Consider the following 24,867-nt stretch of genomic DNA (forward strand, 5'->3'; position numbering starts at 1 on the left):
TGAAATTACCATCGATTGTCAAAAAAATCTATCCGATTCATTAATGCCCACAAAGGGAGGTAATCCTGCTGTTCTTACAAAATCTTGATACCTGATTCAATGTTGTTGATTCTTAACTGATCTCTGAATTGGCTAAGCAAGTTAGTAGGGCAATTAAGAATGAGCAACAAGTACTGGTCTTGCCAGTGACACTGACTTCTAATTAAAGAATAAAGTCATAATGTGCTCCTGCAGGAGACTGCTATTACTGTCAGTCTCCCCTCTTGAATACAATGTTTTTGACCTATTTAGGAATCAGCTTATGTTTGGTTCCAGACGGCAGCAGGGCAGGCATTCTTTGTTTGAAAGCTTTTCAGTCACCAAGTCTAATTCTATTACCCAGGACTTCGTCTCCTTCCAGTCGTGGCATTGAGATTACTTCAGTCCGTTCCCATGACAGGGTGTTGAGCACATGGATGTTCTTCCCAGTCTCCTGTTCAGATCCTCCCAGGAGACACTGTATCGCCTCTTTCAGGAGTTCATTCCCATTGCTCTGGATTTCTGCAAATTAAAAACCAAAAGTAAAATGGCAGAGCAAAAGGAGTTCTCAATTAGTGAATGTGAGGCTCGGTCCACAAACCATAGAACAGTACAAACCCTTCGGCCCTTTCATCCTACTCTAAGATCAGGCTAAACTACTGTCTTCCATGTGCCTATCCAAGAGTCACTTAAATGTCCCTAATGTATGTGACTCTACTACCACTGTTGGCAGAGCATTCCACACACCCACCACTCTGTTAAAGAACCTACCTCTGACATCCCCCCTAAACCTTCCTCGATTCATCATAAAATTATGCCCTCTCATGATAGCTAATTCCACCCTGGGAAAATGTCACTGGCTATTCACTCTACCTATGCCTCTCATCACCTTGTACACCTTTATCAAAGTCACCTCTCTTCCTTCGTCGCTTCAATGAGAAAACCCTAACTCCCTCAACCTTTTTGCATAAGACCAGAAATGAACACAATATTCCAAGTGTGGTCTAACCAGGGCTTTAAAGAGCTGCAGCAAAACCTCACAGCTCTTAAACTCAAGCCCCCTGCTAATGAAAGCCAACACACCATACGCCTTCTTAACAACCCTATCAACTTGGGCGACAACTTTGAGCGATCTATGGATGTGGATCCCTGTGTTCCTCCATACTGCCAAGAATCCTGCCTTTAACCCTGTAATCTGCATTCAGATTCGACTTTCCAAAATGAATCACTTCACGTTTTCCAGGTTGAATTCCATCTGCCACTTATCAGCCCAGTTCTGCATCCTGTCAATGCCCCATTGCAACCTACAACAGCCCTCCACACTATCCACCATTCCACCAACCTTCAGGTCATCAGCAAACTTACCAACCCACCTTCCCACTTCCTCATCTAAATCACTTATATAAAAAAAAATCACAAAGAGCAGAGGTCCCAGAACTGATCCTTGCGGAACACCACTGGTCACCAAGCTCCAGGCTGAATACCTTCCATCTACCACCACCCTCTTCCTTCCATGGGCAAGCAAATTCTGTATCCAGATAGCCTGTATCCCTTGCCTCCTTGCTTCCTGAATGAGCCTACCATGGGGAACCTTATCAAACGCCTTGCTAAAATCCTTTTACACCACATCCAATGCTCTACCTTCAGTGTGTTTTGTCACATCCTCAAATAATTCAAAACGGCTTGTGAGGCATGACCTGCCCCTCACAAAGCCATAATGAAGCTATGGCTTTCCAAGTTATCATAAATTTTGTTTCTCAGAATCATGTCCAATACTTTGCCCACCCGAGACATAAGACTGACTGGTCTGTAATTCCCAGAATTACCCCTGTTCCCTTTCTTTAACAAGGGAATAACATTTGCCACCTTGCATCATCTGGCACTACTCCAGTGGACAGTGTGAGAATGCAACGATCATCGCCAAAGATGCAGCAATCTCTTTCCTCGCTTCCTGTCATAATCTTGGGCATATCCCATCTGGCCCAAGGGATTTATTTATCCTTATGTTTTTCAAAATTTTCAGCACATTCTCCTTCCTGACAACAACCCTGTTTCATGCAGTCCTCGAAAACGACAAGGTCCCTCAAAGTAGTGAATACTGAAGCAAAGTATTCATTTAGGACCTTCCTTCCCTCCTCTGACTCCAGGCACAAGTTCTCTCCACTATCCTTGATCGGCCCGACCCTCACTCTAGCCTTCCCCTTGTTCCTCACATAAATGTCAAATGCCTTCGGGTCTTCCTTCATTCTACCCGCTAAAGCTTTATCATGCCCCCTTCTAGCTCTTCTAAGTCCACTCTTCAATTCCTTCCTGTCTACCTTGTAACCCTCTACAGTCCTGCCTCTTATCTGGTCCTTGCCTCCTCAACCTTAAGTAAGCTTCCTTCTTTCTTTTGTCACCCAAGGTTCCTTCATCCTACCATCCCTTCCTTGACTCAATGGGACAAACCTATCCAGCACTCACAGCAAGTGCTCCCTAAACAACCTCTACATTTCTGACGTGCATTTCCCGGAGAACATCTGTTCCCAATTTAGGCACCCCAGTTCCTGCCTAATAGCATTGTAATTCTCCCTCCCCCAATTAAATACTTTCCCATTCTGTCTGCTCCTATCCCTCTCCATGATTATAGTAAAGGTCTGGGAGTTGTGATCACTATCACGGAAATGCACTTCCACAGAGATTTGACACCTGGCCTGGTTTGTTGTCAAGCATCAAATTCAATATGGCCTCACCTCTAGTCGGCCTATCTACATATTGAGTCAGGAACCCTTCCCGGACTCCCCTGACAAAATCTGGTCTATCCAAACTATTTGAACTAAGGAGGTTCCAATCAATATTAGGGAAGTTAAAGTCACCCAGGAAAATTTCTGCATTACTTCTGTACCTTTCCAAAATCTGCCTCCCAATCTGCTCCTCCGTGTCTCTGTTGCTATTGGGGGGGAGCTGTAGAAAACCCCCAATAAAGTGACTGCTCCTTTCTTGTTTCTGACTTCCACCCATTCTGATTGAGTAGACAAACCCTCCTCGATGACCTCCCTTTGTGCAGCTGTGATGCTATCCCTGATTAGCAATGCCACTCCCCCACCTCTTTTACCTTACCCCACCCCACTCCTTTTGAAACATCTAAACCTTGGAACATCCAACAGCCTTTCCTGCCCCTGTGATATCCAAGTCTCCGTAATGGTCACAACACCACAGCTCCAAGTTCCAACCCTCTGAGCTCGTCTCCCTTATTCCTGATACTTCTTGCATTAAAATTATCACAATTCACCGCATCACACTGACTGCACCTTGGCCCTATCAAGTGTCCATCCCTCCTCTCAGATTCTCTGCATGCTGTATCTGGCTGTTCACTACCTACCCCATCCTCTGAGCCGTAGCACAGGTTCCCACTCCCCTGCCAATCTTGTTTAAAGCCTCCTGAAGAGATCTAGCAAGCCTCCTGCTCAGGATATTGGTGCCCCTCCAGTTCAGGTGCAACCTGTCCTTCTTGTACAGTTCCCACCTTCCCCAGAAGGTATCCCAATGATCCATATATCTTGAAGCCCTCCCTCCTACACCAGCCCTGCAGCCACATGTTCATCTGCATTCCCTCTCTATTCCTAGCCTCACTAGCAAGAGGCACCGGTAGCAATCCTGAGATTACTAATCTGCTCATCTTGCCTGCTAGCTTCCAAACTAACCCCCTATGTTCACGTTTCAGGTCCTCCTCCCTTTCCCTAACTATGTCACTGGCATTGATGTGCACCATGACTTCTGGCTGCTCTCCCTCCCCCTTAAGAATCCTGTAGACTCTGAGACACCCCTGACCCTGGCACCCAGGAGGCAAAATACCATCTAGGAGTCTCGCTCACAACCACAAAATCTCCTGTCTGTTCCTCTCACGACTGAATCTCCTATCACTTTTGCTCTCCTATTCTCCCCCCTTCCCTTCTGAGCCACAGAAACAAAATGAAATTATTTTTATACTGAGAAGAACGGAAAATCACTTTTAATATTTACAGTCAGGAGGTAATATCCTTTATTCCTGACATTCACAGTCTTACTCTTCTCAATAAAAGCCACCAAGAAGGGAATCTCGAATTTAGTAACAGCTCTGAAGTAGTTCAGTCTAATTCTAAGTAATTAGATCAGCGATCATTAAACAATCACATGGAGAGATCAAAAATAGCAACCAATTAAAACTATCTCAATTCTGTTTCCCTCTCCACAAATGCTGCCAGACCAGCTGATTTTCTCCAGCAGTTTCTGATTTTACTTCAGATCTCCAGAAATGCAGTATTTTGTTTCTGTAAAACTGTCTCAATATCTCCTCATTCAAGTTGCTGTCCAATTTTATCTGATTATGGTCCAATGAAGGATGTTGGGTACGTAAATTTTCTGTGTAACCGCAAATTCTTCTAGTTGCATATTCCAAAAGTGCACTAATGTCGCCCATTTCCACTTCTTTGGCATCTCCCAGCCTACGACATCTGTGTTGACAAATTTCTTGTCTGATACCCGTAATCTGTGATATTTGCCTGTTAAACATAGGAATATGAAAGCCATTGTTTGCAACCCCTGCTGAAAATTCCATCTCTGCTTGGACATTGTCTCAGGCTGAACCAGGCTTTTGACTGCTGCAGTTGAGTGAGTGTAGGGACACCAACAGTGCTGTAAAGAGAGGAGTTCTAGAATTTTGACCCAGCAATAGTGAAGGAACAGTGATACAATTCCAAATCAAGATAGTGTATGATGTTGTCTGCTTTAGTGGGTGGGTACACATAATCAAATTTCAGTCACTGAAAGCAGTTGTTACACTTTGTCAGGCAGCTTTTTAAGAAAGATTTGTTATACATGACATGCAAGATAAACAAATGGAAGAGGGTTTGCACTTGTTGGTAGAAAGCAGAATCAAATATTTTAGACAGACCAGATTTGCTTTGCGTCGGACTTGAGTATTGCTCAAGTTTTTCATTTTGCACTCATCAGGACAAATGCAAGAATGCCGAATTTCAAACGTGTAATAACTTTAACTCACGGAGAGTTAAAGTTTGGTTGGCAAGTCTTCTGTGATTAGTCCAGGCATTGCTATGGAGAAAGCAAGGGGTCAAGAGTGGAAAAGCACAGCAGGTCAGGCAGCATCCGAAGAGGAGCAGGTGAATCGATGTTTCGGGCATAAGCTCTTCATCAGGAATGAGGCTTGTGGGCCAGGGGGCTGAGAGATAAATGGCAGGGGGGTGGGGTGGGAGGGGATAGCTGAGAAAGCGATAGGTAGATGAAGGTGAGGGAGATGATAGGTCGGTGTGTGGGGGGGGGGGGGAAGAAGTGCAGCGGATAGTTGGGAAAGGTGATGAACAGGTCAGGGGGGCGTTGCAGAGTTGGAGGCTTGGGACTGGGATAATGCGGGGGGAGGAGAAATTAGGAAGCTGTTGAAATCCACATTCATCTCATGTGGTTGCAGGGTCCCAAGGTGGAATATGAGGCGTTCTTCCTCCAGGCATTGGGTTATAATTGTTTGGCGATGGAGGCGGCCCAGGACCTGCATGTCCTTGATGGAGTGGGAGGAGGAGTTAAAATGTTCAGCCATGGGGCAGTGAGGTTGATGGGTGCAGTCCTCACTTTCTCTCCATGGAGAAAGCAACAAGGATCTAAGTTTCCCCAATCTCGCAGGTAATTCAAAAGAACATAAGACTTGAACATGTTCCTTTTGTTTGTACACAACAGGTCCCTGCTTATGAAGGTATAGCAGGAATAAACAAACCACATTAAGAGCCTGATAAAGCATCCACTGTTTGATCTGATTCTGCAATTGGGCAGCACTTGCTGACAAATTCCTAGTGTACTAACAGCTACACTTAACCAATTCAAGATATTCAGTTCAGCACAACATGTTCTTTGTGCATTACCACAACAGGATTAGAAGCAAATAAAGCAAGCAGTGCCAGATCACCTTTTTCAGTGCTACTCAAATGTTACTTACAACAATAAACCCTACAATAAAGTCATTCTCAAAATATACCTGATTAAAATATACCTATATTGCATGAGCTTTACTTCCTGCACAATCTAGAAAATTACAGCAATTTGGAAGTGATAAAATTACATTTATGTAAATTTTGCATAAAAATGTAACCATATAATTACCTAGAATTCAAAAAGCTAATTATCCACAATTACGTAAGGAATCACAAATGATATAAGAAACTTTAGTCTAATTGCCTGCAAAATAAACATAATAGACAAGCAGGAGGCTGGAAGAACACAGTAAGCTAGGCACCATCAGGAGGTGGAGAAGTCGACATTTCGGGTATAACTTCTTCAGGAATGGAGGGAAGGGTTATGGGTGGGGAGAGGGGCAGGATGGTGAGGCAGTGATGGGTGAATGCAGGTGATGGGTACAACCTGGTTGGTCAATGGGAGGGATGAATCCAGTTGGTAGCTGGAAGGAAGGGTCGGTAAGTGGAATGGAAGGGAAGAGGCAGGTTAGAAAGGGAGTTGGGTGATGGGTGGGAAGGTTATTTGAAATTGGAGAGCTCAATGTTGAGTCCTCCGGGCTGTAGGCTGCCGAGGCGGAAGATAAGGTATTATTCCTCCAATTTGCAATCTGATTCACTGTGGCAATGGAGGAGGCAGAGGATGGACATGTCAGAGAGGAAGTGGGGGGGGGAACGGAAATGGACAGCAACCAGGATGTCAGGCTGAGATGCTCAGCAAAACGTTCTCTTAGTTTACGTTTGGTCTCACTGATGCAGAAAAGACCATATCAGGAACACCGGATGCAGTAATCTAGATTGGAGGAGAGGCAGGTGAACCTTTGTTTCACCTGGAAGGATTGTTTAGGACCTGGGATGGAGGTGAGTGGGGTGATGTGCTGGCAAGTTTTGCATCTTTTACAGGTGCAGAGGAAGCTACTGGGGGGGGGGGGTGGGGGGTGGGGGGGAGAATGGTGCAAACGAAGAAGTGACAAAGGAAATGGTCCTTGTGGAAAGCAGAGAAGAGTGGGGAGGGGAAGATGTTCTTGGTGGTGGGGTTTAGTTAGAATTGGCAGACGTGTTTGAGGATGATTCGTTGGATGCAGAGACTCTAGTAGGGTGCAAAGTGAAGACAAGGGGAACGCTGTCTTTATTATGTTTGGTGGGTGGTGGAGGTTTAGAGCAGTGGAGTGGGGAATGGAGGAGGTGCGGTGGGGGATTGTCTGGATAACAGAGGGGGAAGAAGCACATTGTTTAAAATAGGTGGACTTCTGGGATGCTTGGGAGTGGAACGTCTCCTTGTCAAAGCAGATGTGACGAAGATGAAGGAATTGGGAAAACGGGATGGAGTTTTTGCAGGATACGGGGTGGGAAGAGATGTAGTCTAGGTAGTTATGGGAGTCTGTGTGTTTATAGTAAGTGTCAGTCCATAAACAGCCGTCAGACACGGAAATGGAGAGGTCAAGAAAGAGGAGGGAATTGTCTGAGATAGACCAAGTGAATTTGAGCGCAAGGTGGAAATTGTTGGCCAAGTGAAAAGAACTGCTCCAGTTCAGCGTGGGTGCAGAACACTGACACTGTCATCAAAGTAACAGCGGAAGAGTTGGGGAATAGCACATGTGTACATGCTGAAGAGGGACTGTTCGACATGGCCAACAAAGAGGCAGGCGAAGCTAGGGCCCATGTGAGTGCCCATGGCCACTCCCTGAATTTGGAGGAAATGGGAAGAGTTTAAGGAAAAGTTATTGAGGGTGAGGACTATGGTGGAGGGGGACCTAATGGATCTGTTGGAGGAGAAGAAACTTGAGGGCCTGCAGGCCATCATTGCTGGGTATGGATGTGTATAAGGACTGCACATCTAGAGTGAAGATGAAGCGCTGGAGGCCGGGAACTGGAAGTTTTCGAAGAGGTGGAGGACGTGGTCGGTGTCTCAGATGTAGATTAGAACTGCCAGAACCAAGGGTAGAGAGAATTTAGTCAAGGTAGCAAGAAATGAGTTCAATGGGGCAGGAGCATGTGGAGATGATGGGTCGGCCGGGGTAGTCAGGCTTGTGGATCTTGGGGGGCAGATAGAACTGGGCATGTAGGGCTGGGGGGTCTGTGAGGGAAGTCACCATAAGCAATGAGGTCACAGTGTGGATAATAGTGGCCTAATGGACCATGGTGGACTTGTGGTCAACGGGGAGGTAGGATGTGGTGTCGGAGAGTTGGCGTTTGGCCTCTGTGACACAGAGGTCCATTCTCTAAACATAACAGCAGATTGAGGAGACTGGACAATTGAGATGCCTTACCTTCATAGAACTTTACTGCATCTTCTACTACAGGCTGAATACATGTGCCAGGCAGCACATCATGGAACTGATTAAGGAGCAGCAGTCTGTGAAATGTGATAGTTACATTAAATTACACAAAATTAGCCTCTCAACACTAATGTTTGTGCTTGATGTGGGCCTTGTCTCACCCCTTTGCAACTCATCCTATTCAGCATAAACTTCCCAATCTTTTCCTTCTCAATATTTGTATCTGGATTCCCGTTAAATGCATGTGCGCTATTCACCCCAAACACTCCTTGTGGCAGGAGGTTCTCTGGCTAAAGAGGTTTCTCATAGTTTCCCTCTTAGATTTATTGGTGACTGCATTTACGGCTATCAGCTTAGGGTCTTCCCAAGATGTGGAAAAATGATCCCTACGTCTATGCCTTTAATTATCTTAAAGATCTCTAATCAGCTCCCCCTCCAATCTTGCTTTACGGACAATGGGGAGGGGGGGTCGCAGAACTTCTCAGTTCTGGTCTCATCTTGTAAAAGCTACAACATTCTCACTTTCAGTCAGGTTTCAAACTCAGCAACTAACATAGTGCAGCATTACAGAGTGTCTCAAATTGCAGCATGTTTTGAAAACTACTCACAACTCATGGGAAAGTCAAATATACTGAGAAAGAGTGTTTAAACTTTGAGCATAAACCTCACGTGTCAATCTAAACTTTATTCATTTCTGCAATGTGTGCTGAAACTTTAACTGCACAATCAGCAAATGGCTACCGTAACATTAATCATTAGAAAATTTTCAGTAATTCAGTGATACCCATGTAATGCATTTGGGGAGCACCATTGATTAACTCTTGAAGCCTACTCAAACTAGAGCTTGGAGGTCTGATTTCCTGCAACACTCCCTGCGCGTAGGAACTGCACATTCCATACCACTATGAGAAGGTCCATGCTGCCAGTGGGATAAGTCTGTGATTTGGACTATGAATCTGTACAGGATGACTTCCAGCTTGATGCAACCACTGAAGGGAGAGTCAAGTGGCAGGTAAGAAATTCAGGGGTGGTGTGAAGAGGTGGTTAAAAGAAAGGTCAAAGCACTTTTTCAAAGTCCCTAGTCATTATATTCCATAGGGTGTGTGGTGTCAAAGGTTGAAAGTGCTCAGTTTCGGAGCTTCATAACTTTAGTTCTTTGTGGAACGGAGAAATCTCAAAGCAGAAAGAACAAACAACACAACAAAGTAAATCTCATGAAACAGATACTACCTCCACAGATGTTGCAATTGGGAACTCGGATATTCGAAGGTATCCTTCTGTACGGATGCCAGACTGCTCACAACTTCAACACTATGGAGGATACATTCACATTTGCGATTGCCTTTCTTAATCTAAAGAGAAATATTTTTAAAACTGTTTTACATTTGTGAAGTAGAGATCTTGACAGTGCAAACTGCTGAAAGAACCAGTTTAATAAGGTTTGTCTTTCTATTACTCATTTTGCCTGTAAGGGAAAGCTGGTTAAGTAAATGAGGGTGAAAAGAATTGAAGAGTATGTAGGAAGAGACAAATGCTCAAAGCACTACCTGGGCTTCTGTGATTACTAGATCAGTGACATTCGTGCTCTGGAACTGTCTCCCCTGTTTAAAAATGAAATAACATGACCATAATATCAATGTGCTGGAAAATTTGGAAGCAATGTGATAACATTCCTAAATGGATGTAAGTGCCAAGGTTTTTGTCATTCCACTGTTGGGAATGTGGCCAATTTTGCTGCTCTGGACCAATGGAGCTTTTAAGATTTTAAAAAGTCCAATGTAACCAATGCTTAAAATACCACAGACCTTTTGTGGCATTTCATTTAAGTCCATCCACATCCCATTGTTATCCAGGTACAAATTGTATAACTCCACGTCATTCAGTTTATCAAACAATTTTTCTACACTTAAATTACAAGTAAATTTCAGTCTCTGAAAGTATTATTCGGGTGAATTAAAAGTTATTCTACTGCAACAGATGAACCTGGGTTGTGTGATATAGTCAACCCTGAAAGAAGTCAATAAGGGATGTCAAGATTACCAGTGATAGTGTTCAATTAGTACTTGGGAAATAAATAGTTTTCCTCCGCCACTGAAAATAGATGAATTGCATAAACGAAATCTCTGCATTTCAAATGGGGAACTTCACTAGATCAGTCAAGCACACACTGACTGCACTCCCTGCCACACCCCGCAACCGCTCCCCCACCCAACCCTGCCACTCGAAGCACTGCATGTGAATCTACTCAGATGCTATCGCCCTCCTTTCTGCTAGGCTGCTTTTTTTTGGACTGCTTGTCCTATCCTCCAGTCGTGGATGACAGGGCTTTATTATCTATTCAATTATAATGTTTTCTTCCTCAGTTAACTTTTAACTCATGTTAAAAGTTAAAGGTTACAGCAATTTATACCTTGATTTTCCTTCTTTACCAAAAGCCTCTACGTGATTACCTAAAAATCCTTCTCGTTAAATACGCGTTTAATGCAGAAGCAGAAAAGCTCCTTTCAAACATGATTAACAGTATATTCCTTCCAGATTTTGTTCCTGTGGTTTATATGAAATGTCAGGAGCACTGCTGATTACTGTATTCACAAGACCCTTGTCAAATGTTTACAAGGTAGTAGCATTCGGAGTTTTTAAAAGGGAAGTGAGCTTAGGCTTTAAAAGGATGTGGAGAAAAAGCAGAAAAATGAAAGCTTTAGCTTCCTCCTTTGCTGTAAAATTACATCATTCTTAGTCATTCTCACCCTTGTCCTTCCGCATTCACTAATTTATCAATATTCATGTCTTTATTGGACTTGTTGAATGCACTTCCAGGTAATCAGCCATTAGCAAATTTTTAGTGTGTGTTTTGAGTTACTTTAAAAGTTTAGATTAGATTATGATTCGGACTCAATCACCTGATGAAGGAGCGTCGCTCCGAAAGCTAGAGTGCTTCCAATTAAACCTGTTGGACTATAACCTGGTGTTGTGTGATTTTTAGATTAGATTAGATTCCCTACAGAGTGGAAACAGGCCCTTCGGCTAAACAAGTCCACACCGACCCTCTAAAGAGTAACCCACCCAGACCCATTTCCCTCTGACTAATGTGGCTAACACTATGGGCAATTTAGCATGGCCAATTCACCTAACCTGCACATCTTTGGACTGCTTGCTCTGTACTGTTTACTTCAATATCACCAAAAAACAAAATAACTGTTTCTCATAAATGGCTTCCATGAAGGTTTTGTCTGCAAAAACTTTCACTAGAAAGGGTTTCTAAAGCAACAAGTTCCTCTATGGCTTTCTGTTATTACTGAAGAAAACTCTCGAATTTGAAGGAGGAAGTTTTGACAACCCAGAAGAAGGGAGGGCAGAAGAGTGGAGGTTGGAGGGGCGGGGGTGTGTGTGTGTTATGGGGGGAAATGGGCGAGGGCATACCTGCATTGTATGGTAGGGTGGGTGCAGGTGCTGCACATGTGTGAGTGTATGCTCATGGGAGGGTGCATGCATTTACGATCTGTACACGAGTGCGTGTGTATGGAGGTGGATAGCATTTTCACCACTAGGAACCCTTAACTATGGGCGGCACGGTAGCACAGCGGTTAGCACTGCTGCCTCACAGTGCCAGAGACCCAGGTTCAATTCCCGCCTCAGGCGACTCTCTGTGTGGAGTTTGCATATTCTCCCCGTGTCTGCGTGGGTTTTCTCCAGGTGCTCCGGTTTCCTCCCAAAATGTGCAGGTTAGGTGAATCGGCCATGCTAAATTGCCCGTAGTGTTAGGTGAAGGGGTAAATGTAGGGGAATGGGTCTGGGTGGGTTACGCTTCGGCGAGTCGGTGTGGATTTGTTGGGTCGAAGGGCCTTTTTCCACACTAAGTAATCTAACACACACACAAAACTTCCAGTTTGACCAGTATGAAGATTTGAGAAACACCCCTCCACAATCAGCAATTCAATGCCTTCTTGGGAGCCAGTGAGAGCAGATTGCTTTCCACTAGCCTTCAAGGCAAGCCATCACTCTTCCATTAACTTCCAGACCTGTTGATGTCCCTCTCTCCCCAACCATCTAAAAATATCTTCCATACCCATTCCTACGTTCTCTCCTTCTCTCCTGTCCTAATCTTGGCTCTGGCCTTGTACAGCAGGTTTGCTCTCAATGTGACTGTGTCACATGAAAAACTGGGTGAAAAAATGGAAACATGGTCCTACTATTAAATCAGGACTCCATAGTTCCAGATTTACTAATGATCACTGTGCACCTCATATCCCCCAATATTGTGACTGTAGCTTCAATGTGGCTGACTCTCTCTCACACTGAGTAATAGCACTGGGAACACGAGTGAGCTCCAGGCTAAGGTTTTGCCCATACAAGAAGGTTTTCAATAAAATACTGTTAGAGAAAATGCTACCATCTAGTCTTGTAATTTCCTTGATTTTTTAAAAAAAAACTTAGTTTTCCAAACAAACAGTTATAATTAAGATAGAATCATAAATGTTCTCCAGTGTGGAAGCAGGCCATTCAGCCCATCGAATCCACTGACCCTGCAAATAGCATCCATCCCAGACCCATCCCCCTACCTTACCCGTGTAACCTTATATTTATTATAGCTAAACCACCTAGCCTGCACATCCCTGGACACAAGGAAACTGACACAGACATGGGGAGAATGTACAATCTCCACACAGACAGTCGCCCAAAGCTGGATTCGAACCTGGGTCTCTGGCACTGTGAGGCAGCAGGCTAACCACTGAGGCACCGTGTCACCCCTAATGATGGCAGCTGAAAAGATTTTCAAAAGTAAGTTTCTTGTTGATCTATTGTTAACTGCAGTTTTGGTTTGCAATAGTGTTTTTCTCAAACCTAATAAATGGCAGCTTCCAATTCTGTTTGCTAAATATTCACATTTACAACTGCAACACTGCAGGTTTGTTAACAAGAAATGAGACAATTGGATGCAAGTATGAAACATATATGACATAGAACGACATAGAATTGAATCCCCACAATGTGGAAACAGACCATTAGGCCCAACAAATCCACATCGACCCTCCGAAGAGTATCCCATTCAGACCCATTCCCCTACCCGAGTATTCTATACTTACCCCTGACTAATGCACCTAACTTACACATCGCTGAATACTACTGGCAATTTAGTATGGCCAATTTACCTATCCTGCACGTCTTTGGACCATGGGAGGAAACCGGAGCACCTGGACAAAACCCCACAAAAACATGGGGAAAATGTGCAAACTCCAAACAGACAGTAACCTGAGGCTGGAATTGAACCCAGGTCCCTGGTGCTGCGAGGCAGCAGTGCGAATCACTGAGCCACCGTGCCAGCCTATATTGTCTGTCTGTCGATGCTTTAACTCCACCAAGGATATGCAGATCCTGGGCCTCCTCCATCGCCAAACCCTTACCACCTGACGCCTGGAGGAAGAACGCCTCATCTTCCGCCTTGGGACCCTGCAATCACATGGGATCAATGTAGATTTCATTTCCCCTCCCCCAAACTTATCCCAGTTCCAAGCCTCCAATTCGGCACTGTCCCCTTGACTGGTCCTACTTGTCCATCTTCCTTCCTTCCCACCCATCTGTTCCACCCTCCCTCTGACCAATCACTTCCATCCGCACCTTCATCTACCTATCACATTTCCAGCTATGTTCCCCTCTGCCCCAGCCCCTCTCCCATTTATCTCTCAGCCCCACTGACCCACAAACTTCATTCCTGATGAAGGACTTAAACCCAAAATGTCTATTCTCCTGCTCCTTGGATTCTGCATGACCTGCTGTGCTTTTCCAGCACCACACTCTCAACTCTGATCTCCAGCATCTGCAGTCCTCACTTTCTCCCTGTCGATTGTGATACCCAGTTGTAACATCAGAGGCAGGACTGACAAGATATGGCCTGGATACACCATTTTTAAGTATGTTCTAGTAAATCTTTTGAGATATTGCTCAGTGAATCAGATGTTATGAGTACTGGAGCATTACCCAAAGTAGTGTTATCAAGGCAGTGAGTCATCAGCACTGGGAATGGCATTGGATCCAACGGTCACCTGTATTCTGGTCATACTAGGATGAGGCCTCTGGGGCAAACAGCATTTTATGGAGGAGAGGAAAAGATGTGTGATTGAGACAGATACTGGTAGGGGATACTGATTGTTTATGGATCAAAGAACATGCTCAGAATACAATCGATATGCTTCTGGACAACACAAGAGCACTTAAGATCCTGAGAGTTGAGTTAATTGGGCAGATGGGTTAGCCTTGGGTTCAGCAAGAGGTGGGGATATAGCACAGGGATCTGTCCTTTACAAACAAAAGGAATATTAAAGCCTTGCATTTTAAAATAAATTCCCAGAAGCAGAGGAAGCCTCTAGTTTGCCAACCTGAGTCAAACTGCCAAACAATCAGCACCCTTTCCTCCTGTGATAACTTGTGATGGCATGAAATTTGACATTCTGGTGTTTCTCCTGATCAGTGCAAACCAAAAGCTTCAACAACATTGGGGGACTGCTATAATCTAACAGCACTGAAGGGAGCAGCTTGTGAAGGATGAAAGTCCAAGAAGTCAGAGGCCCATATCAAATCACCAAGCCTCAACACCCTGCTATGCCAATGCTGTCAGCCTCCTCCAGCCCAACCAGTGCCACTTTGTCAGCTCCAGATGTCCCCTTACCATTTGCTACATAATCATCTGGTTCCTTTATCAATTTTTCTGGTTTAATGCATGCTTTCTGCTTCTTAACAGGTGTATGCTCACAGGACGGCAATGTAGGTTCCAGAAGTTCACAACTGACAGACACCAGAGCAAAATGTAGCACATGGTGGAGATGACCAACTTCATCAGTCTTTCATAGACACACGTTTCAAGAAACAAATTTCCCAAATAATGATGTCATTTAAAAAAAATACTGTATAGATGTAATAAATCATTGGGCAGAATCTTCCGCTTTTTGATAGAGGTATGGTGCTTGGTGTATATATGAATGGGACACCAGCCACCAAAGTGAGTGGGAAAGCCCACTAAACCATGTGCTATCAAGCCCTGAAATGGTTGTTAATTGTCCACTTAAGAGGGTCTTCATTCGGTGCAGGAAAATTGACGTTTCCGGCCATTCCTGATGAAGGGCTTTGGCCCGAAACATCGATTTTCCTGCTCCTCGGATGCTGCCTGACCTGCTGTCCTTTTCCAGCACCACTCTAATCTTGACTCTAACCTCCAGCATCTACAGTACCCACTTTCGGCTGGGTCATTTGGTTGCAGATGGGGGTGATCTTTGCTCCTAGAACTTAATTCCAGTGGTGATAGGAATGCAGCAGAAATCTCCCAACCAGCCCACCTATTTACCACACCACTTATCCTGCCAGTTCTAAAAAGGGGAAGATTTTGTCAAAGCAATTATAACAGAGATTTTGATTTGAAATTTCAACAGCTGTAAACACCAATCCAACCTTGTAATCAAACAGCACTTTCTCCCTTAACTATTAAAGATGCTACAAATAGAGTGATCAGGATTGTTTGTTTCTATATGATCATATACATTTGCCATTCCCTGCTTCATATCTCAAGGTTTTGATTTCAGTTTCCAGTTTCTTTTAAAACTTTCTGGGAGACAAAGTGTTAAAGAAAAATCTCAAATCCTCACAGAATAAAAGGACCTTTCTCGTCCTGTTATGGTGTGCATTTTATGTTGGCATGTGACTGAAAGTTTATTCTTAACTACTGTGCAAAAGCAAAACAGCTAAAAACCAGACTTTTCAAAGAGGCTGCAGTCTTAAAAGCAAAAACTTTAAAAGGAGATTAAAAGACATAGGCAACACATTGGGTTAATTGTATCAAATAGATATTTTAAATTTTAGTTCTATTTTGGATATAACTTGACACTTAATATATTTCAGCAGCTAAGAAAAATGTGAAAAAGCAAGCTGAGTAACAAACTGGCTCATCAACAATATTTGGCAACTGTTTGCGTAGAAAAAAATTCAATAAAAATTGATTACAAAGTTTAAACATTAATATAATACATTAAAAAACAACTATGGAAACAAGTAATATGTGTACATTGGGAATGCATACATACACAAGCTTTTTATATGTGTGCTTATTTGTGTTTATATATACTACCTGCCACAGGAAACTAAATGTTTAATCATATAATTATTTTAACATCAATAAATCATTGTGGCCTGCAGCAAATTGAAAACCGTTTGCAAATGAGATCATAAAAAGGGATGCTTTTGTCGGACGTTAGTGTCACTGGCAAGCCAGTTGAGAAAATGATGAGGAGCCAACTTATTGGAAGTCAACAGTTCATATGATGTAGCTACATCCACAGTGCTGTTAACAAGGGAGATCCAGGATTTTGACTTGGCAACAGGGCTCCAGTGCCTGGTAAAAACAATGACTGCAGATGCTGGAAACCAGATTCTGGATTAGTGGTGCTGGAAGAGCACAGCAGTTCAGGCAGCATCCAAGGAGCAGCGAAATCAGGGTCAATGCTGGGTGGTTCGCCTGGTTTTTGACTTTTCTGCAGCAGCTTGTTAGGTATTTCAGTGGACAGTCAAGGCTCATAAAAGTCTGGAGTCCAATGTCAGCCCAATTTTGTTCCCTCAAGGACATACTGAATGATTTGAACTTTAACAATAAATCAGTGATTTGATTGTTGATGTTACGGAGACTAGTTTTTAATTTTAGCTTTATCATTTAATTGACGTGATGGGATTTGAAACAATATTTTCAGAACATTAGCCTTGGACTCTGGATTAGTAGACCAGTCCCCACAATACTTAAAAACTAAGAATAATAAAGATTCCTACCTTTGCCTGGGAAGTATAGGAGCCATTGTGTAGTTCCAAAAATAGTTCTCCAACCCAGGTACAAAGCATCGTAGTGTCAGCTTCCAAAATTGAGAAGAATGTTTCTGGGCTGGATTGTTTCACCCTGAGACACAGTGTATGCACTTATTAATGACCTTTGCTAGCTACAGCTTATATATGTCTATATACACACATACCTTCACACAGCATACCTTGTTATAGACACAATTAATTTTAAAATACGAGTAAAGGAAACAAACTCTTCATTGTGAATTCTTCTGACTTTGGTTATCTGGATGAAAATTTACTGACCTCCTGTTGGCCTCAGCTACAACAAGGTGAATTTTCATGACAGTACTCTGGCTGATTAATTCAAAATAGGAGAAGCCTATTGTGTTATTGCAAAATATTTAGAATACAGAGCAGGCCAATCAGCCCAATGAGTCCATGCCTAATATCTGACTCTATGCAAGTCTCCTCTTCCCCCTTTTAAATCAACCCTATCAAAATATCTTTCTATTCCTTTCTCTGTTAATATGGTTATCACTCTTAAACACTTCTACAGTATTTACCTCAGTTACTCGCTGTGAACGAGTTCCAAACTCTGACCACTCTGATACTTTCCTGAATTTCCTATTGTAGTTAGTTTGACAACTTCACATTTATGGCTTACCATCTCATCCTAAAAGCATCATCACACTTTGATAATGGAGAACTCCCATGGTACCGAATGGGAGTGTCAGCTTTGATTTTAATTTTTGTGCTTAAGTCCTAAAGTAGAACTTGACACTTTAACTTTCTGATTCAAGCCGCATGACAGACACTCACTGAACCATGGCTAATAAGGGTAATAAACCTGGAAACAACTCTGGTGTAATTCTTCATCCTGTTAATAGAAATGGGTGTGATGGAAGTACAAGCAACAATTTCAAAAGAAAATTGAACAGGCATTGGAAAGACAAACTTGCAAGTGCACAGATCGCTCAAATTTGATATTTTTGATGAAGTGTCAAAGATGAAGTAGGACAGTTATCTACATGGACTTTACTAAAGCATTTGACAAGGGCCCTCATGGTGTGCTGGTCCAGAAGATTAAGTCACATGGGATCCACACAGAGTTGGTAAAATGTATACAAAATTGGACTGGTCATAGAAGATAGATGGCAATTGTGGAGTGGGGTTTTTCTGACTAAAGGTCTGGGATCAGTGGTGTTCTGCAAGGATCACTGCTGGGACCTCTATTTGCAATATATGAACGATTTGGATGAAAATCTAGGTAGTCTGGTCAGTATGTTTGCAGGTGACACAAAAATTAGTGGAAATGTGGATAGAGGGGAAGGTTGTCAAAGAATATAGAAGGATATAGATCAGTTGGAAAGTGGGGCAGATAAACTGCAGATGGAATTTAATCCAGCCAAATGTAAGGTGACGGATTTCTGGGAGGTAAATGCAAGAGAAAAGTGTACTGAAAATGGCAGGACCCTAAAAAGCATTGATATACAGAGAAATCTTGGGGTGCAAGTCCATAACTCCCTGAAAGTGGCAACAGAAATGGATAAGGTAGTAAAGAAAGTGTACAGCACACTTGCCTCGATTGGTTGGAGCACTGAGTATGAAAGTTGGCAAGTCATGTTACAATTGTATAGAACTTCAGTTAGGCCACGCTCGGATTATTGTGTGCTGTTCTGGCCACCACACTATGGAAGTAGGTGGAAGCTTGAAAGGGTGCAAAATACATGTACCAGGGTGTTGCCTAGCTAGCTGGTGTGCATTAGCTAGAAGGAGAGATTGGTTAAACTTCGATTGATTTTGTTAAATCGTCAGAGGCTGAGGGGTGATCTGAAAGAAGTATATAAAATTATGAGAGTCATGGATAAGATGGATAGTCAGAATCTTTCTCCGAGTGAAAATGTTAAATACTAGGGGACATAGGTTTAAGGTGAGGGGGGAAAGTTTAAAGGAGATGGGCAAGGCAAGTTTTTTTTTTACATACAGGATGGTAGGTGCCTGGAACATGCTGCCAAGAGAGGGGAATAGAAGCAGGACCAATAGTAAAGTTTAAGAGGCATTTAGACAGACACTTGAATGGGCAGGGAATAAAGGGATATGGAGTTTGTGCAGGCAGATAGCATTATTTAGAATGATATTATGATCAGAGATTACATGGTGGTCCAAAGGACCTGTTCCTGTGCTGTACTATTCTATGAAGGAGGCTTGGTAAATTTCTGACAACATCTTGTAAACTATTCAGACTTCATAATCAATGCAAGCTGAATGGCTTCTGAGTATGATGTTATTTTGTGATACAGGGATGAAGCAGGAAGGAAAACTAAGTGGGATTGCTCTGGAGGGAGCTGGCATAGATTCAGTGGAACCAATAGCACTGCCTGTGCCATTAATTACTCTGCCTAACTGGCCCAGAATGACTTATAGGGATTGAAATGAGGTCAGCCAGGTGGACCTCATTGAATGAGTTTCCTGATTAGGGCTGTTAACCTGGTCCAATCAGGAAGCCCACACTGACAGATGTGATCATGCAGCATTGCCCTCTCAGAAAGGCACTGCTTGTCACTGGTCATTCAGTGTTTCCTTTCTTCCTGGTGGTGGAAATCGAATAAAGTGTTGTACACCTTGTGTCTTTCACTGTGTCTCACATCTGCACACACATAACATGGGTGTTAGGGATAATATAAGCATTACCGCAGTTAGGCGGTAGTGTGGGCACTTTATATAGTAAAAAAAGGAAAAAAAAAAGAACAGCAGTGTCAGATGTCCTGTACACAGAGAGCTGGCTCTGAGGGAGCTGGATCAGTGTGGAGTGAAGGATTCTGCTATTGGTATTAGTAATAACATTAACAAATTCGCTGATGACACTAAGCTGGGTGGCAGGGTGAAATGTTTTGAGGATGTTAGGAGATTATAGGGTGACCTGGACAAGTTAGGTGAGTGGTCAGATGCACGGCAGATGCAGTTTAATGTGGATAAATGTATGGTTATCCACTTTGGTGGCAAGAACAGGAAGGCAGATTACTACCTAAATGGAATCAATTTAGGTAAAGGGGCAGTACAGAGAGATCTGGGTGTTCTTGTACACCAGTCAACGAAGGTAAGCATGCAGGTACAGCAGGTAATGAAGGCGGCTAATAGGTTGCTGGCTTTCATAACAAGAGGGATTGAGTATAGAAGCAAAGAGGTGCTTCTGCAGCTGTACAGGGCCCTGGTGAGACCACACCTGGAGTACTGTGTGCAGTTCTGGTCTCCAAATTTGAGGAAAGACATTCTGGCTATTGAGGGAGTGCAGCGTAGGTTCACGAGGTCAATTCCTGGAATGGCGGGATTACCTTACACTGAAAGACTGGAGCGACTGGGTTTGTATACCCTTGAGTTTAGAAGACTGAGAGGGGATCTGATTGAGACATATAAGATTATTAAAGGATTGGACATTCTGGAGGCAGGAAGCATGTTTCCACTGATGGGTGAGTGCCGAACCAGAGGACACAGCTTAGAAATACGGGGTAGACCATTTAGGACAGAGATGAGGAGAGTGGTGGGTGTGTGGAATGCTCTTCCCCAGAGCGCAGTGGTGGCCCAGTCTCTGGATTCATTTAAGAAAGAGTTGGATAGAGCTCTCAAGGATAGTGGAATCAAGGGTTATGGAGATAAGGCAGGAACAGGATACTGTTTAAGGATGATCAGGCATGATCATATTGAATGGTGGTGCAGGCTCGAAGGGCAGAATGGCCTACTCCTGCACCTATTGTCTATTTTTCCTGTGTTAAAAGAGAAGGGGTGGTGTCTTTGTTGGCGTCTTCGCATTGAGGAGGTGTTTATTTTGAAGTTTTTTGCTTATTCTTTATTGTTTATATAAAAAGGGCAAAGAAAGAAAAAAAAAAGAGAGAAAAAAAACAGGAGCGGAGGGTTTGGGGTCTGGCTTTACTGCTCCTCTCCCTTGTAAATTGTTGTTTCTCTGTATACGCTGTTAATGTTAATTGTTTGTAAACTGTACTGTTTAATTAAAGAACAGGAGTGAAGCACTGCTTATCACTGGCCACGCAGGTGTTTCCTTTCTTCCTGGTGGTGGAATATAAATAAAGATTTACATACATGTTGTTCTTCAGTGTCCGATACCCGCACACACATGACATGGGTGCTGGGGTAAAATAAGCACTCCCGCTGTTAGGCGGTAGTGTGGAAAAAAAATAAACAGGAAAAGAAAAGAACAGGAGTGAAAGACATGCTGTTCAGCCTGAGAGCTGGCTCTGAGGGAGCTGGTTTAGTGTCAAGGACTCTCCACGTGGCAATAAAGAATGACTGGTTGATTGCATACTGGCCTCCATTGAGTTATTTCACTACTCAGCCGGCATTTTTCCCTCCCGAGATTTTCTTAGACTCCATCATCACTGACTTTATGGGTGTTTAAAATTGTGTATAACTTTCAAATTAGGATTCAGATGGCGGCTCACCACCACTTTCTCATGGACAGCAAATCTTGGCCAAGCCAGCAATCTTCACATCTCATGAACAGATTTTTTTTTTTTTAGAAACAGCAGCATATCACTGACAGGACACAAGTAAATCAGCCCTTCGTTGTACTCTGCGGATTTTCCATTATTTGGGATGAGCTACAAGAGGTTGAAATAATCAAGCAAAATTTACCACATTGCCATTGACATAAAAGGAGATCAGGGGTATAACAATGATTTGTGATGGACACATTTGAAATGTGCAGTGCACCTAATACTTAAGATCAAATCCCTCAACCCTTGTGACATTGTTTAAAGGTACTATGTGGACACAGTTGAGATGTTCCGTTGTTAAGATTAAATTGTGCTCTGTCTGTTTAAGATTTTGCTCAGGTACTCCCTATGAAGAACTTCCTGGTGTCAGCAGTGTAATCCGGCAACCACTGCTCTGCACTGGGAGCAGCTCGTAAATTCTGGGAACTAGCTTTGGAACAGTAATCAAGATTAAAGAAATTACTTACTTTCTTTCTAATTTTTAACACATCTAACACTTCCTGAGTGCCATTTCAATGGTACCTCATATTTCAGCCTTCAGTTTGCCCCAAGATGTATGAAGCATCTTATGGCTTCTTTTCCCATATCCAACCTCTCTGGAGCAACTCTCTTTCCAAAGTGTTCTGTCACTTTTCTATTTCCAATCCTCACATGTCTGCTGCCAACTGTACATTAGAGGTGAACAATAAATCTATTTCCACATCTCAAACACTATTGCCCAGATGTGTAAAGTACAGTGATTTCTCTGCTCCCCTCTTAGTACCACTGCTAACAGCAGAAACTCTAGAGGGCAAAGATTGCACACATGCACAGCAGTTTGGGTATCCAACACACTACACCACAAGCAATACAAGGTTGCGTGCAGAATTTTGAAAATTATTTCATGCGAACAAACAGATTTTGCACATAATTTTATATTCTGACAGCAATTTAAAGAGACACCTGAACAATACACTCTTTCAGAGCACACCAAACTGGCAAGTTGGTTTAGAAATGCACATGACTTTTAAACAGTGTTTGCTTCCTGACCTGGGAAGCCCATCTGTGTTTTGAACTCTCTGTAGTCGATCCAACATGTCTTGTGTGGGTCCACCGCCCCCATCTCCAAACCCAAACAGGAAGGCACTGTCATTGACACGACCTTTGTCTTTATTATTTTTAACTGTATTCAGCAGCTGCAATAGAGGGAAGAAAAATTTCCTCAAACTGCTTAAATCCTCCAGGATAAGACTTCACACCAAATTAACACTGGTTTTCCACTCAAAGATATGTAGTGTCACGACCAACAGCAACATGCATCAAATAGTGACTGTAACTTCAAACAACTTCCCCAAATAAGACAAAATTTGACATCAAGCCAATGGTGATAACATTAGAACAGGTGGAAAACCGTTTGGTTCAAAGAGGTGTGCTTTGAAGAGCATTTTCTTCTTTCATATGCACTGCTGGAAAGGCCAGCACCTGTTGCTTATTGTTAGTTGCCCTGGAGCTAGGTATCTTACGAAGCCATTTCAGAGGGCAGTTGAGAGTTAACCACATTGCTGTGGATCTGGACTCACACATAGACTAGACTGAGTAATGATGGCAGATTTACTTCCCATAAGGATATTAGTGAGCAACATCGGTTTTTATGACAATCAATGATAGTTTCATGGTCACCAACTCTTGAGGGTGGCTTTCAATTCCAGATTCTATTGATTAAATTTGAATTCCACCGGCCCCATAGTGACATTAGCACTGTCTCCCCCAAAAGGAGAAGAAAGATGTAGAGGCATTTTCAGAGAAAATTCCAGAGCTTAGAAATTATATGGCTAAAGATGCAGCATGAACAAAACTCTAGACAGGTACACAAGTGCCAGAGTTGGAAGAACAAAGACTTAATATTGGAAAGCAATAAACCTTCCATGACATCTTTGTTTCCATTTCTGGGGATAGGCTGGCCACTGATATTCACTACAAAACCACTGACTCCCACAGTTACCTCAAATATACATCCTCACACCTTGCTTCCTATAAGGACTCCATGCCATTATTCCAGTTTCTCCATCTCCATCACATCTATTCTGACAATGCCATTTTCATCCAGAGGGCATTTTTCTCCAGAACGCTCAACTGAGGGTTCCCCACTATTGTGGCCGACAGGGCCCTGAGCTGAGTCCAGCCCATCTCCTGCACCTCTACCCTCACCCCTTCCCTTCTCTCCCATAACCCTGACTGGATCCCACTCATTGTCAGGTAAAAACAATGACTGCAGATACTGGAAACCAGATTCTGGATTAGTGGTGTTGGAAGAGCACAGCAGTTCAGGCAGCATCCGAGGAGCAGCAAAAGCCCTTCATCAGGAATAAAGGCAGAGAGCCTGAATGGTGGAGAGATAAGCTAGAGGAGGGTGGGGGTGGGGAGAAAGTAGCATAGAGTACAATAGGTGAGTGGGGGGGGGGGGTGAATGAAGGTGATAGGTCAGGGAGGAGGGTGGAGTGGATAAGTGGAAAAGAAGATAGGCAGGTAGGACAAGTCATGGGGACAGTGATGAGCTGGAAGTTTGGAACTAGCGTGAGGTGGTGAAGGGGAAATGAGGAAACTGTTGAAGTCCACATTGATGCCCTGGGGTTGAAGTGTTCCGAGGCGGATGATGAGACGTTCTTCCTCCAGGCATCTGGTGGTGAGGGAGCGGCGGTGAAGGAGGCCCAGGACCTCCATGTCCTCAGCAGAGTGGGAGGGGGAGTTGAAATGTTGGGCCACAGGGCGGTGTGGTTGATTGGTGCGGGTGTCCCGGAGATGTTCCCTAAAGCGCTCTGCCAATGTAGAGTAGACCTCATCGGGAGCAACGGATACAATAAATGATATTGGTGGATGTGCAGATAAAACTTTGATGGATGTGGAAGGCTCCTTTAGAGCGTTGGATGGAGGTGAAGGAGGAGGTGTGGGCGCAGGTTTTGCAATTCCTGCGGTAGGAGGGGAAGGTGCCAGGATGGGAGGGTGGGTTGTAGGGGGGGCGTGGACCTGACCAGGTAGTCACGGAGGGAACGGTCTTTGCGGAAGGCGGAAAGGGGTGGGGAGGGAAATATATCCCTGGTGGTGGGGTCTTTTTGGAGGTGGCGGAAATGTCGGTGGATGATTTGGTTTATGCGAAGGTTGGTAGGGTGGAAGGTGAGCACCAGGGGCGTTCTGTCCTTGTTAAGGTTGGAGGGGTGGGGTCTGAGGGTGGAGGTGCGGGACGTGGACGAGATGCATTGGAGGGCATCTTTAATCACGTGGGAAGGGAAATTGCGG

The 24,867-nt window shown here is 43.6% G+C and overlaps 1 protein-coding gene across 2 annotated transcripts in view; it reads right to left on the reverse strand.

Annotated features, from left to right (window-relative positions):
* man2c1 (mannosidase, alpha, class 2C, member 1) overlaps positions 1-24,867 on the reverse strand; it is a 125,352-nt gene that overhangs the window by 52,836 nt on the left and 47,649 nt on the right. For both annotated transcript variants that reach the window (XM_043680528.2, XM_043680529.2), the window contains 5 exons: positions 22,624-22,769; positions 17,078-17,201; positions 9,503-9,624; positions 8,264-8,349; positions 379-540 (listed from right to left, as the gene is read on the reverse strand). In XM_043680528.2, coding sequence (XP_043536463.2) covers positions 379-540; positions 8,264-8,349; positions 9,503-9,624; positions 17,078-17,201; positions 22,624-22,769 — 640 coding nt within the window. The remainder of the gene's footprint in view (positions 1-378; positions 541-8,263; positions 8,350-9,502; positions 9,625-17,077; positions 17,202-22,623; positions 22,770-24,867) is intronic.

This window comes from Chiloscyllium plagiosum, unplaced genomic scaffold (genome assembly GCF_037043375.1).
Source record: "Chiloscyllium plagiosum isolate Xiang-an unplaced genomic scaffold, Cpla_swu_hap1 HiC_scaffold_42, whole genome shotgun sequence".
NCBI classification, from domain to species: Eukaryota; Metazoa; Chordata; class Chondrichthyes; order Orectolobiformes; family Hemiscylliidae; genus Chiloscyllium; species Chiloscyllium plagiosum.